General features: G+C 39.4%; 1 protein-coding gene across 11 annotated transcripts in view; it reads right to left on the bottom strand.

Moving 5' to 3' along the window:
• Positions 1–14,033, bottom strand: part of GOLGB1 (golgin B1) — a 90,693-nt gene that overhangs the window by 7,015 nt on the left and 69,645 nt on the right. For all 11 annotated transcript variants that reach the window (XM_009200087.4, XM_009200086.4, XM_009200084.4 and 8 more), the window contains 3 exons: positions 11,315–11,493; positions 6,582–6,747; positions 5,870–6,007 (listed from right to left, as the gene is read on the bottom strand). In XM_009200087.4, coding sequence (XP_009198351.2) covers positions 5,870–6,007; positions 6,582–6,747; positions 11,315–11,493 — 483 coding nt within the window. The remainder of the gene's footprint in view (positions 1–5,869; positions 6,008–6,581; positions 6,748–11,314; positions 11,494–14,033) is intronic.

Consider the following 14,033-nt stretch of genomic DNA (forward strand, 5'->3'; position numbering starts at 1 on the left):
TAATAACCACAGAGATGTCTCTCCAAGTTATATACTGTAGGACCATGTACATTATATGAGAGGAACCCAGTATACCAGTTGCATGTTCAGTCTTTTCTTGATGATTCTTTTTTGTAAGTTTTTGTGAAAAAAAGTTGAAACAAACAATGTTTTAGAGGAGAGGTGACAGTTTTCTAGAGACAACTGTGAGAAAGGGCATTTGACGCATATAAAAAATTAGAACAAGAGAATCCATACATACTTGTAAAAGTGCTCTGTTAGCTGAAAATTGCTCTTCGGATGTAGGGTTATTTTTTGTTTGTCATTCTGAACAGCAATGTTAGCTTACAAAGTACTTTCACTAGTATCACCTTATTTGAGAGAGACAGAGAAAGGATTTCTGTCCTTGTTTACAAATGGCTAGTAGATGTCAAACCAGGACTCAAGTGTGGTTCTTGATTCCAAGTCTAGAGCTCTATCTACTATCTGATGGTGTCCAATCTGACAGTCTAGCAATGAAAGTTAAGAAAATTATAGAATTTTGTTTTCATCCATCTCATATTTTTACATTTTTACGTTTCTAGCACATTCTTACATTATATACAAACATCCAACCAGCTGGTAGAAATGCAGTCATCCTTTATTATCTGTGGGGTATTGGTTTCAGGATCACCCCTGGACTCCCAACTCCCAGTATACCAAAATTTAAGGGTTGCTCAAATCCCTTATATATAATGGCAGGGTATTTGCATATAACTTATATGCAACCTCCCATATACTTAAAATATTTTTAAATTCATGCATAATAGATGTACATATTTTCAGGATACATGCTACAATGTAATATATTCATATAATTTGTAAAGATCAAATCAGTGTATCTGGAATATCCATCACCTTAAGTATTTGTCTTTCCTTTATGCTAGAAGCATTTAAATTCTTCTCTTCTAGATATTTTTAAATGTACAATCGATTGTGGTAAACTATAATCACCTATTGATTTACCTAACACTAGGTCTTATTTCTTCTATCAAACCATGTATTTGTACCCATTAATCAACTTCTCTTCATTCCCTCCTCTCCTTTATCCTTCCCAGCCTTTAGTAACTACCCAATGCACTCTCTACCTTCATGAAATTAACTTTTTTTTGCTCCCACACATGAGTGAGAATGTGATATTTGTCTTTCTGTTCTTGGCTTATTTCACTTAACATAATGTCCTCCAGCTCCATCCATGTTGCCATGAATGACAGAATTTCATACCTCTTTATAGCTAAATAATATTCCCTTGTGTATATATACCACATTTTTAATCTATTCATCTGTTGATGGGTACTTAGGTTGATTCTATATTTTGTTTTTTATGAATAGTGCTGCAATAAACATGGGAGTACAGATGTCTTTTTGATATATTGACTTCCTTTCTTTTAGATATGTGGGTTGCTGAATCATATGGTAGTTCCATTTTTTGCTTTTAGATATACCTCCATACTGTTCTCCACAGTGGCTGTACTAACTTACATTGCTAACACTGTATGGGAGTTCCCCTTTCTCTGCATCCTTGCCAGCATCTGTTACTGCCTGTCTTTTTGATAAAAGCCATTTCAGCAGAGGTGAGATGATATCTCACTATTGCTTTGATTCACAATTCTCCGATGATTAGTGATGCTGAGTTTTGTTTTAATATCTGTTGGCCATTTGTATGTCTTCTTTTGAGAAATGTCTATTCAGATGTTTCGTCAATTTTTAAATTGAGTTATTTGTTTTCTTGCTATTTAATTGTTTGAGTCCCTTATATATTCTGGTTATTAATCCCTTGTTAGATGGGTAGTTTGCAAATGTTTTCTCTCATTTTGTGGATTGTCTCTTCACTCTGTTGATTGCTTCCTTTGCCGTACAGAGCCTTTTAGCTTGCTATAATCCTATTTGTCTATTTTTGCCTTGGTTGCCTGTACTTTTCAGGTCTTACACAAAAAAGCCTTGACCAGATCCATGTGCTGAAGCATTTTCACAAGTTTTGTTCTAGTAGTTTCATAGTTTCAGATCTTAGAATTAAGTCTTTAATCCATTTTGATTTGATTTTTGTATGATGAGAGATAGGAGTCTAGTTTTATTTTTCTGCATATAGATATCCAGTTTCCCAGCACTATTTATTGGAGAGATTGTCCTTTCTCCAGCATATGTTCTTGGTGCCTTTGTCAAGGATAAGTTGCCCCTAAATGCCTGGCTTTATACCTGGGTTTTTAATTGTTTCATTGGTGATCTGTGTGTTTGTTTTTATGCCTGTATCATGCTGATTAATCAGATAGTGTGATGCTTCCAGCTTTGTTTTGTGTGTGTGTGTGTTTTTTTTAGACGGAGTCTCACTCTGTCACCCAGGCTGGAGTGCAGTGGTGCAATCTCGGCTCACTGTAACCTCCACCTTCCAGGTTCAAGCAATTCTCTGCCTCAGCATCCCAAGTATCTGGGATTACAGGCGCCCACCACCATGCCAAGATAATTTTTGTATTTTTAGTAGAGACGGGGTTTCACCATGTTGGCCAGGCTGGTCTTGAACTCCTGACCTCAGGTGATCCACCTGCCTCGGCTTCCCAAAGTGCTGGGATTACAGGCGTGAGCCACCACACTCGGCCCAGCTTTCTTCTTTTTAATCGAGATTGAGTTAGCTATTTAGGAGTTTTTGTGGTTACCTACACATTACATTTTTTTTTCCATTTTTGTGAAGAATGTCATTGGTATTTTGATAGGGATTGCATTTAACCTGTAGATTGTTTTGTGTAGTACTGTCATTTTAATGTTATTAATTCTTCTAATCCATGAGCATGAAATATCTTCCCTTTTTTAGTGTCCTTTTCAATTTCTTTCACAGTGTTTTATAAATCTTTCACTTCTTTGGTTAAATTGATTCCTAAGTATTTTAAGTTCTTTGTAGCTATTGTAAATGGGATTGCTATCTATCTGTCTGTCTATCTATCTATCTAGATCTATCTATCTATCTATCTATCTATCTATCTATCTATCTATCTATCTATCTGTCTATTTTTGAAACACAGTCTCGCTTTGTCGCCCAGGCTGGAGTGCAGTGGCGCGATCTCAGCTATTGCAACCTCCGCCTCCCAGGTTCAAGTGATTCACATGCCTCAGCCACCCGAGTAGCTGGGATTACAGGTGTGCACCACCACGCCTGGCTAATTTTTGTATTTTTAGTAGAGAAGGGATTTCGCTATGTTGGCCAGACTGGTCTCAAACTCCTGGCCTCAAGTGATCTGCCCACCTTGGCCTCCCAAAGTGCAAAGATTACAGGCATGAGCCACCATGGCTGACCGGGATTGCTTTCTTGATTTCTTTTCCAGATTGTTTGCTGTTGGCATATATAAATGCAACTGGTGTTTGCCTGTTGATTTTGTATCCTGCAACTTTACTGAATTCGTTTATCAGTTCTAACAGTTTTTTGGTGGATTCTTTAGGTTTTTCTAAGTATAAGCTCAGATCATCAGCAAAAAAGGCTAATTTGACCTCTTCTTTCCAATCTGGATGTGCTTTATTTTCTTTTGCCTAATTGCTCTAGCTAGGGTGTCTAGTAATATATTGAATAACAGTGGTGAAAGTGGGCATCCTTGTCTTATTCCAGATCTTAGAGGAAACGCCTTCAATCTTTCCCTGTTCAGTACAATGTTATCTGTGGCCTCCATATACTTTAAATAATCTCTAGATTACTTATAATACGTAACACAATGCAAATGCTATATAAATAGTTGTTATACTGTATTTTTAAAATTCATGTTTTTTTCCTGAATATTTTCAATCTACAGGTAATTAAATCTGTGAATGCAGAAACCACCAATATGAAGGGCCAACTATAAATATAAAACCTGAACATCTGACAAAAGAATTAGGGCAGTGGCTTAGAGAGCAATCTATGCTGAGAGCCCATCTACTACAATCTCATTCTGGGGCCTAAGAAGCAATTCTGCTAGTTAGCTGGGGCTCATTCAGAGTGAGACTAAGCTCATGAGATTGTAAGCTTCATGAAGGAATATGTGTATCCTCAGTACCTAGCACACAGCCAGGCTCATGGAAGAAAAATAATAGTTATTAGTTTAATGGCTGAATAAGGCTAGGAATGAGGTGCCTTTCTTACAGATGAGTTCTAAAGGAAGAACTGTTTCTCACTCAGAATGACAGTGACCGATGCAGTGTTTCTCACACTTCAAGTGGAATTACATATCTCAATAAAGGTGTTAACACAACTTTATCACTTAGAACCCAGTATATAAATATACGTAGTTAAAACTAAAGTTTGTCAAAGACAGACATATTCTTTATTATATATTACATACATGTTTTTACCTCATTTCTTTTTCTGTAAAAACACCAACTGCACTATTTGTAATAGCCCCAAACTGGAGAAGCCCAAATGTCCTTCAACAGAATAGAGATTGTGGTATATGCCTACAATGCAATACTACACAGCATGAGAGTGGAAAAATGACACTATATGCAACGACATGGATGAATCTCACAAAATAAATGAAGCAATACAAAAGAGAAGGTATGACGCCATTTATATGTAGTTCTAAGTGGGTAGGAGTGAACAGAAGACACAAGGGACTTCTGGAGTTCTGGTATGTTCTGATTCTAGATCTGGGTGCTGATTATATAGGCATCTTCACTTTGTGAAAATATATCATGATGTACTTATGATTTATTTACTTTTCTGTATGTTTTACTTCAATAAAACATTAAAATTTTTTTAGTTGTTACCCACCAAAATGATTTCATCATTAATTAATGGTCCTGAATTTCAGTTTAAAACACTGTCCTAGACAGACAAATGCCCAGTGTGATTCAGAGTCTAATGTTTGGAGAGTAAATGTAACAGAGATGAGATGGGAGTTAGTTTATGAAAAAAAGAGACAAGCTAGAGCTGTAAAGGGTGGAACTTCCGGAAATAGCTGATTTGCTGGAAGGGGAACTGCATGGGAGCTGCTCTGGAGTCCCTTTGAAAACTCCCAGACAAATCTACCAATAAAGGGTCTGCAGTTTAACCAATTCATTTGGGCCTGCAAACTTTAAAAACTGCAAATGTCTCCTCCAAGTTAATAGTGTAGTCTCTGATACTTCAGTGTCAATTAGTTGAATTTAACTACATTTAATAAGTACCTTCTATATATGCAGTCACTGTGCTTTTCCACATACAGGATCACGTTTATCTCAGACTGACTTCCTCCTAACACCTCAGGCAAGTTACTTACTACTCCAGGGCCTTTTTCCTCATCTGTGAAAATAGCCTAGTGATCTTTATAATTTTTGGATCACAGATCCCTTGGTCAACTGATGAGTTCTTGTGATGAAAAGCTTATACACACACACTATTGTGCATACAATTTTTGGGCATTCTTGGCTCTCCTCAAAGCTAATCTCTGGACTTCTGATTCTGATTGATCTCTAAATATCTTGTAGTTCTATCATAGACTACTTAGCTGAGTTCCTCTCAACAGGGCAGAACTAGGGCAGGTGCCACTAAAGAATATTTTGAATAGCCAGGGAGCAACAGGAGGACAGTTCTTAAGAGGGTGGGGTAGGGAGTAGCCTCAGCATTAATACAAGTGATACAGGTCAGGGGGAAGGCTTCCCAAAGTAGTTGGCTTCTTTACTCTTACTCTCTGAATTTATCCAATCATTCCCAAGGACTCACCAAGGGCAAAGAACAAGAAATGGCCCTGTGTCCAGGGCTTTGGAATAAGCACCCAGGTCCTGAGAAAGGTGAAACTTGTGTACCCTAAGATATGCTACAGCTGGGACTCTATGCTGAATCAGCTTCTATTTGCCTTCCTGTTCCAGTCATGGAAAAAAGAAACTGGATTCCAGTCTAACAGGAAACACTTACCTTGCTGTTCAGTTGCTGAATTCTTAATTCCTTTTGGTGAATTTCCTTTAAGCTGTCATTGAGCTGGGTCCTGAGAAGTTCTGTCTCATAAATCAGATTTTGTGACCCATCTGGGGAAGCTGATGTCTCTGGGGATGCCTGCCAGGACACAAGCATTGATGAAATTCTCTCCTAAGATTGCTCATGCTTAATTCCTTCCCTCTAGAAATCCTGTCCGCCCCATAGGAAGTCATAAGGTGGCTTATGGGCACTTAAAAGTGGCAGATACTTAATTTGTAGTAAGCTGATGCTTTCTGGTTTAGTGCCTTTAAAAAAAAAAAACTTGGCCGGGCGCAGTGGCTCAAGCCTGTAATGCCAGCACTTTGGGAGGCCAAGGCGGGTGGATCACGAGGTCAGGAGATCGAGACCATCCTGGCTAACACGGTGAAACCCCGTCTCTACTAAAAATACAAAAAACTAGCCGGGCGTGGTGGCGGGCGCCTGTAGTCCCAGCTACTCGGAGGCTGAGGCAGGAGAATGGCGTGAACCTGGGAGGCGGAGCTTGCAGTGAGCCGAGATCGCGCCACTGCACTCCAGCCTGGGTGACACAGCGCGAGACTCCGTCTCAAAAAAACAAACAAACAAACAAACAAACAAAAAAACTTTCTCTGCAATCATTATCATTTGTTTAAAAATTTATCTCTGAGTAACAATCAGCATTGAAATTACTCACCTGTCTTTGGTATTGCACTTTGAGGGGCTGAGCCTGGGAGGAAGAAGACCTCAATTCCCTTATAAGATTCTGCAGATGACTGAGCTGCTGATCTTTATCTGAAATAGCCATAAGGTACTGTTCCTTCATTCTCCTCTCATGTATTTCCCAGGAACTCTTCTCCATCCTAGAAAAAACATGACACAATCACAGGTAAAAATATATGTGTAGCTGGGCATGGTAGCTCGCACCTGTAACCTCAGCACTTTGCTTATCTTCAAAGTTACTCAAATCTGGAAGGTAAAGAAAGAAAGGCTAAGAAAAAGGTGGAAAGAGAAAATGTGGAGAAAAAACAGAAATCTTTTTTTCTCTGTCTCTTTTTCTCTTCCCCAAGGGTCAATTATATAAGGAAATAAGGAAAATAAATATCCTTTTAGATTGCCATTAGAGGAAATTTAAAGAAGAAAGGCTGCAGGAAATAAGCCTTTAGAGGCCTTTAGAGCTTTGCAGCTCTTCTTAGGTTTACACTAGTAGCTGAACACTTTAATATTTCTGTAGTTCTAGGTGATGTGGAGATAAGATGAGAGGATTAAGCGATGCTCTGACATGGTACCAGTCACCTTTGGAGGACCCTGAATTCAATGCTCAGCATTAAAGTGCATCTGAAGGACACAGCAAGCACCTAAACTTTTGATGATATATTAAGATTCTAACAGAATAAAGCTGGGGTGCTAATCCCTGAAGAAAAATGGAGGTCAAAATGGAGCAATTTATCTTTTCTCTTGAGATTCAATTTCGAAAAGAAGAAACAAATTTATATTTCTAGAGAGCAAAACTCAGTTGCTTTGCCTTTTTTTTTTTTTTTACTTGCTCTGCAATCATCATCATTTGTTTAAAGAAAAAAAAATTGTTCTTGTATTATCTGGGGAAGCTGCCAACTCCATGCAATGAGCTTGATAAATTTCACTTATAAGCAAGTCCATAAAGATGTTAAATATGAAAATCTTTTAGATGTAATTTTACTCCATAACATTTAAATCATTGAATTCTAAAAAGCATTTTGCTACATCAATGTTGCTTAAGGTTTAAAATCTTGGGTGTCTGAACATTAAGAACTCTCTTAGAGATGTTATTATATTTATACTATATTGACAGTTGTCATTCTAGTGGCCCCTTGTAAGCTGGATAGGAATTGAGACTCCAACTCATATTTTCTGTATTCATTTGCCTCTTGTCCTCTAACATTGGTGAGACAAAGCGGGTGCTGTGTGATCAGCAGCAATGTCCAACATGGTAATTCTCCTTTTAATATCAAATCTTGAAAGCTTTTTGAATTTGTTTTTCTTTTTTTTTTTGAAACAGGGTCTCACTCTGTCACCCAGGCTAGAGTGCAGTGGCAGGATGTTGGCTCACTGAAACCTCCACCTCCTGGGTTCAAGCAATTCTCCTGCCTCAGTCTCCCAAGCAGCTGGGATTACAGGCGCATGCCACCATGCCCAGATAATTTTTGTATTTTTAGTAGAGACAGCCAGGCTGGTCTTGAACTCCTGACCTCAGATGATCCACCCGCCTTGGCCTCCCAAAGTGATGGGATTACAGGTGTGAGCCACCGCGCCCAGCCAAGTTTGAATTTATTAAGGCAGCATGAACCATCTTAAGTTAAACAGTAACAACCTCCCCAAAATGAGGCTGCAACAACTGGACCTGTTTTTATACACTAAGTGTTTATTCTTGGGATTAAATTTGTTAGAAAAATTGAATTTAAAAAAAATCAGAATTATAGATCCTATCTTAATTTCTTCTGCCATGATAGCATTGTTATTGTTCTGTTCCTTAAAAACAAGAGCTAGGATTTCTGGTTCTAGACAAAATAAAATAAACACATTTCTCCTTATTCCTCCAACTAAGGCTGAGTATCCCTAGTCAGAAAATCAGAAATACTCCAAAATCCAAAACTTTTTGGGCACTGCAATGACACTCAAAGGAAATGCTCATTTAGATAATGCAAATATTCCAAAATCCAAAAAAATCCACAATCCAAAACACTTCCAATCCCAAGCATTTCAGATAAGGAATACTCAACCTGCATAGATAAAACCCTTTGGCCTTATAAATAAAAACAAACATAAGAAAATTTAGAAAGATGAAGGTGGCAAACCAGCTAGGGATCCCCAGACTTGAGGAATGACATGGTGGCAAGTTCCTTGGTTTACCATTTGTATTCTGCATATCCCAAACTGGATACTGGAGAATTCCATGACCCAGGAACACCAATGAGTACCAGGTTTACTCTGTCTTGACAAAGGACCAGGAAGGGACAGTCTGGTTAGACAGAGACATTCATGATAATAACCACCATACTCCAGGCAAACAACATGGAAAAACCACAGTATCTCACCACTCCCATTAACAAAGACCTGGTAGGTGAGCTACCAGGTGGTGGTGATAACAAGGTACACCTCACCCTCCCTACTGGAGTAGTGTCAGAAAAGGCCAAGTATGGAGCTTGGGCTCTCATGACCACCTAGTGTTAAGAAGGTTCCTCTCTTCGACTGCCCCTCCTCCCCCCACTCCCACTGTGGTATCACTGGAGGCAACATGTGGGGCCTGGACATCCACCTCCACCATAACAAGGTTGATAAGGCACTCTTCCTTGTCCTTGCAGAGGTGGTATCAGAAGAGACCAAGTGGGGAATCTGGGACTTTGAGTACCACCCAGTGGTAACAAGATGCCCCTCTTCAACCATTCCCCATAGTGTCAGTGGAGGCTAAGCGGACAGCCTGGACTTTCATCACCACCTGGCAATAATGAGGTGCCCCTCTCCATTCCTTCCAGCACAGTATCAATGGAGGCCATGTGGGCATCATGGACTTTCACTTCCCCTGGCAGTATCAGGGCATCCCTTCCTTCTAGGGGTATCAACGAAAGTTGAATGGGGTGCCTGGAGTTCACCATCCACCTAGTGTCTCCTTTCCTCTGCTGGTGTGTTGTCAGTGAAGCCTGCTAACACAGAAGATTCAAATAAGACTGAAAGTCTTATAATCTGTTCGGAATATAACTAAAAATCACTCATCATACCAAGAACCAGGAAAACCACAACTTGATTAAGAAAAGGAAATCAACAGATTATAACATTGAGGTGACACAGATATTAGAATTATATGACAAGAATTTTACAGCAGCCATCATAGAAATGCTTCAACAAGCAATTACTAAGATACTGGAAAAAGTATAGAAAGCTTCAGCAAAGAAAGAGAAGATGTAAAGAAGAACTGAATGGAAATTTTAGAACTGAAAAATACAATATCCAAACTAAAAAGCTAACTGGGTGCCACAGCAGAATGGAGGTAGGAAGCAGAGAACTTGAAAATCAAATAGAAAATACCAAATCTGAATGATAAAGAGAAAATAATCAATAAACTGGATTTCATCAAAATTAAAAAGACCCTGTTGAGGGAGATAAAAGATAAGCTGCAAATTGGGAAAAAATATTTGCAAACCACAAATCAAACACAGAATGCATACCTATAATATATAAAGAATTCTTAAAACTTAACAGTAAAAAGTTAACCCAATTAGAAAATGGACAAAAGACACGAACAGATATTTCATCAAAGAGGATATATGGATGTCAAATACGCACATTAAAAAGATGTTTGGCCATTATGCAAAGTGGTTTTGCAGTTTCTTAAAAAACAAAACATTCACTTACTCTATGAGCTAGCATTTGCACTCCTGGGCAATTATCCCAAAGAAATGAAAACTTATGTCCACACAAAAACCTATATACAAATGTTCATAGTAGCACTATTAGAGTAGCTAAAAATTAAAAACACGATGCATGTCCTTCAACAGGTGAATACAGTGGTATATTCATAATATGAAACATTATTTATAATGAAAAGAATGAACTACGATACGTACAACAATACTGATGGATCTCAAGGGCATTATGGCACATGAAAAAAGCCAATTTCAAAGGGTTATTCCAGTTAGAAAACATTCTAAGCCGGGCACAGTGGCTCACGCCTGTAATCCTAACACTTTGGGTGGCCGAGGCAGGCGGATCACAAGGTCAGGAGATCGAGACCATCCTGGCTAACACGGTGAAACCCCATCTCTACTAAATATACAAAAAAATTAGCTGGGCATGGTGGTGGGCGCCTGTAGTCCTAGCTACTCGGGAGGCTAAGGCAGGAGAATGGCGTGAACCCAGGAGGTGGAGCTTGCAGTGAGCCGAGATCACGCCACTGGCTCCAGCCTGGGCCACAGAGCGAGACTCTGTCTCAAAAAAAAAAAAAAAAAAGAAAAGAAAAGAAAAGAAAACATTCTCAAAATGACAAAATTGAAAACAGGTTAGTGGCTGCTAGGGGTTGAGGATGCAAGGAGGGTAGGTAAGGGAGGAACGTGACTATAGACTAGTAGCACAAAGGACGTATTTGTGGTGATGGAGTAGTTCTGTGTTTCGGTTTTGGTGGTGCTTACATAAATACACATGTCACAAAATTGTATAGAACCACACACACAGATACTCAAATGCATGTAAAAATGGTGGAATCTGAATGTGGTCTGTGAATTGTACCAATGGCAGTTTCCTGGTTTTGATACTGTGCTACAGTTATATAAGATGTTACCACTGGAAGAAACTGGGTGAAGTGTACATAGGAGCTCTCTGCACTATCTTCCCAAATCTACAATTATTTCAAAATAAAAAGTTAAAATGAAAAGAGTTGAAAAGGAGGGATTATCGTACCTGAGCTGATGCAGCTCATGCTGCCAGGAGAGGTTTTCCTGCCTGAGTTCTTCTTGCATAATCTGAAATGTTTTTGTCTTATCTTGATACTCCTGAAGTTGAGCCTTCAGTGGACGTAACTCTGTGATCTCTTGATTAATCTGTAAGTATTGCTGCTGCAGATTCTTCAATTCCTTCAGCTTTAACCAAAGGGAAAGTAAAAGGATTATTTGTCACATCTCATTCATTTAACTATAAGTAATTGGTAGCTCCCTACTAAGTAGTCAGACACTACAACATGAAACCAGTACCTAACAGTCCACTGACGACATATCACTGCAGCATAAGTCTCTAAAGTGGTGAAATACATGCAGCTAGGCTGATGGAAATCACCCATGGAGCTGCCATCAAGGCTGCAGGGTCTGACTATTCCTGCAACTTCTACTCCTTTTCCTGGGTCCTAAGGTCGTAAGTTCACGTTAGGGCTACAATTCTGATGTGGGGTAGACTTAAGAGACCTACAGCTTCACTGTGGGTGGTCACATCCTAAAACAAGAACTAGTCATGTGTCCTTGTTAGGGTTCTTAACCTTCCTACAGGCCTATCAATCTTAATTATAGCTTAGTGGATACTGATTATAAAGAAGGCACTGCTGCTCAGTGGTTAAGGACACAGGCTCTGGAGTTAGATATCGTACTACTTCTTGGATGTGTGACCCAATGCATGTTCTTCATACCCTCTAAGTCTTAATTTTCCTCATCTATTAAATGAAGATAATTATAGTACCTTTTTCAAAAGAATATGAGAAGTAAATGAGCAAATTAATGCACTTCACACATAAAGTTAGTGATGACGACAGACTTGCCTTTAATTAGCAACACTGCCTACCTACATTTCAGATATATTTTCAAGCTCTTTATCTCCAATACTCATTAAAAGCTTAGTAATACTTGGGAGAAATAATATCAGGACATCTGGGAAAAGATGGGGGTCTTCTTCACACACCTCTTTCACCCACTTAGAAACATCGCTAAAGCTAAAATAATAGCATTTTTTAAAGCACAAAACACAAGAACAGGAAAAACAATAGAGGAATCAGCAACAATAAAATTAATTTTGGAAGCTGAAAAGCAGATGAGTAAGTGGTAACTGACTTAACAGATCTGAGAAAGCAGAATCTACAGCTGACAGTAAGAAAATCCAAGAATCAGTAGAACGTACTCTGCAGAATCTTCAAAAGGCTCAGGAATTAGCAGCATCATGTACCTCTGGAAAATACGGTGATGGGGGTGGGAGGGAGGTGATAGCTGAGATAAGGAGGTCTAGATGAAAGCTGCTTAAGAAGCAATTTTTTTTTTTTTTTTTTTTTGGAGAGACGGAGTCTCAGTATGTTGCCCAGGCTGGTCTCAAACTCAAGGGCTCAAGTGATCCTTCCACCTTGGCCTCCCAAAGTGCTGGGATTACAGGCGTGAGCCACTGTGCCTGGCCAGAAAACAACTTCATCCATAGATCCCCTCCTCAGCTCCACACTTTTTGTTACTCCAACAGACAACTAATTTTATTCTCTGGAGAGGTAAAAGAAGTGTCTGTGGACTATGGCACATGAGGCACAGTTGCAAGTAAGGGTACTGTTCCAAATAGAGTGAATGCATGCTTCCTGAGTGCTTGAAGCCTTTCCCCTACTGAGCTTGAAGACTGCTGGTAAAAAGCCTTTTCCCTCCACAATGGAAATGAGAAGTCTTCTCTTGAAAATCTGACCAGCCCAAGAGAAACTAAAGATACTGAGATAAGGGCTACCAATAAGCTCAATAAGATCATCATGCAATGAAATTCCATTGGTAAGTCCTACCCACAAGCTTTTAGACCCTCCCCTTAAACATGAAGAGTACACCGAGGATTAACCTTCACCTGAAGAATGGCTAACATTAAGGAAGGGAAGAAAACCAACTGGAGAAGGTAATTTAGAAGAGATTATCAGGTGAGAAAACATAATGTACTCAAAGATTTAAGAGATAATATTGTAAACAAGAAACATTATAGCATAAATTAAAAATTATAAAGAAAAACTCATTATAAGAAAATGTCAAAAAACAAAACTACCACCACTAGTCTTAGAAAAAGAAGTTAAGGGATCCTGAGCAAGATGGCCTAATAGGAACAGCTCCAGCCTCCAGCTCCCAGCGCAAGCGACACAGAAGACGGGTGATTTCTGCATTTTCAATTGAGGTACTGGGTTCATCTCACTGGGGAGTGCCCAACAATCGGTGCTGGTCAGCTGGTGCAGCCCAACCAGTGAGAGCTGAAGCAGGGTGAGGCACTGCCTCACCTGGGAAGCACAAGGGGGAAGGGAATCCCTTTTCCTAGCCAAGGGAAACTGAGACACACAACACCTGGAAAATCAGGTAACTCCCACCCTAATACTGCACTTTACCAAGGGTCTTAGCAAACGGCACACCAGGAGATTATACCCCACACCTGGCCTGGAGGGTCCCACACCCATGGAGCTTCCCTCATTGCTAGCACAGCAGTCAGAGATCTAACTGCAAGGCAGCAGTTGGAAAACACTCTGCAGGATATCATCCAGGAGAACTTCCCCAACCTAGTAAGGCAGGCCAACATTTAATTTCAGGAAATACAGAGAACGCCACAAAGATACTCCTCGAGAAGAGTAACTCCAAGACACATAATTGTCAGATTACCCAAAGTTGAAAGGAAGGAAAAAATCTTAAGGTCAGGCAGA

The sequence above is a fragment of the Papio anubis genome, chromosome 2, assembly GCF_008728515.1.
Source record: "Papio anubis isolate 15944 chromosome 2, Panubis1.0, whole genome shotgun sequence".
Taxonomy (NCBI): domain Eukaryota; kingdom Metazoa; phylum Chordata; class Mammalia; order Primates; family Cercopithecidae; genus Papio; species Papio anubis.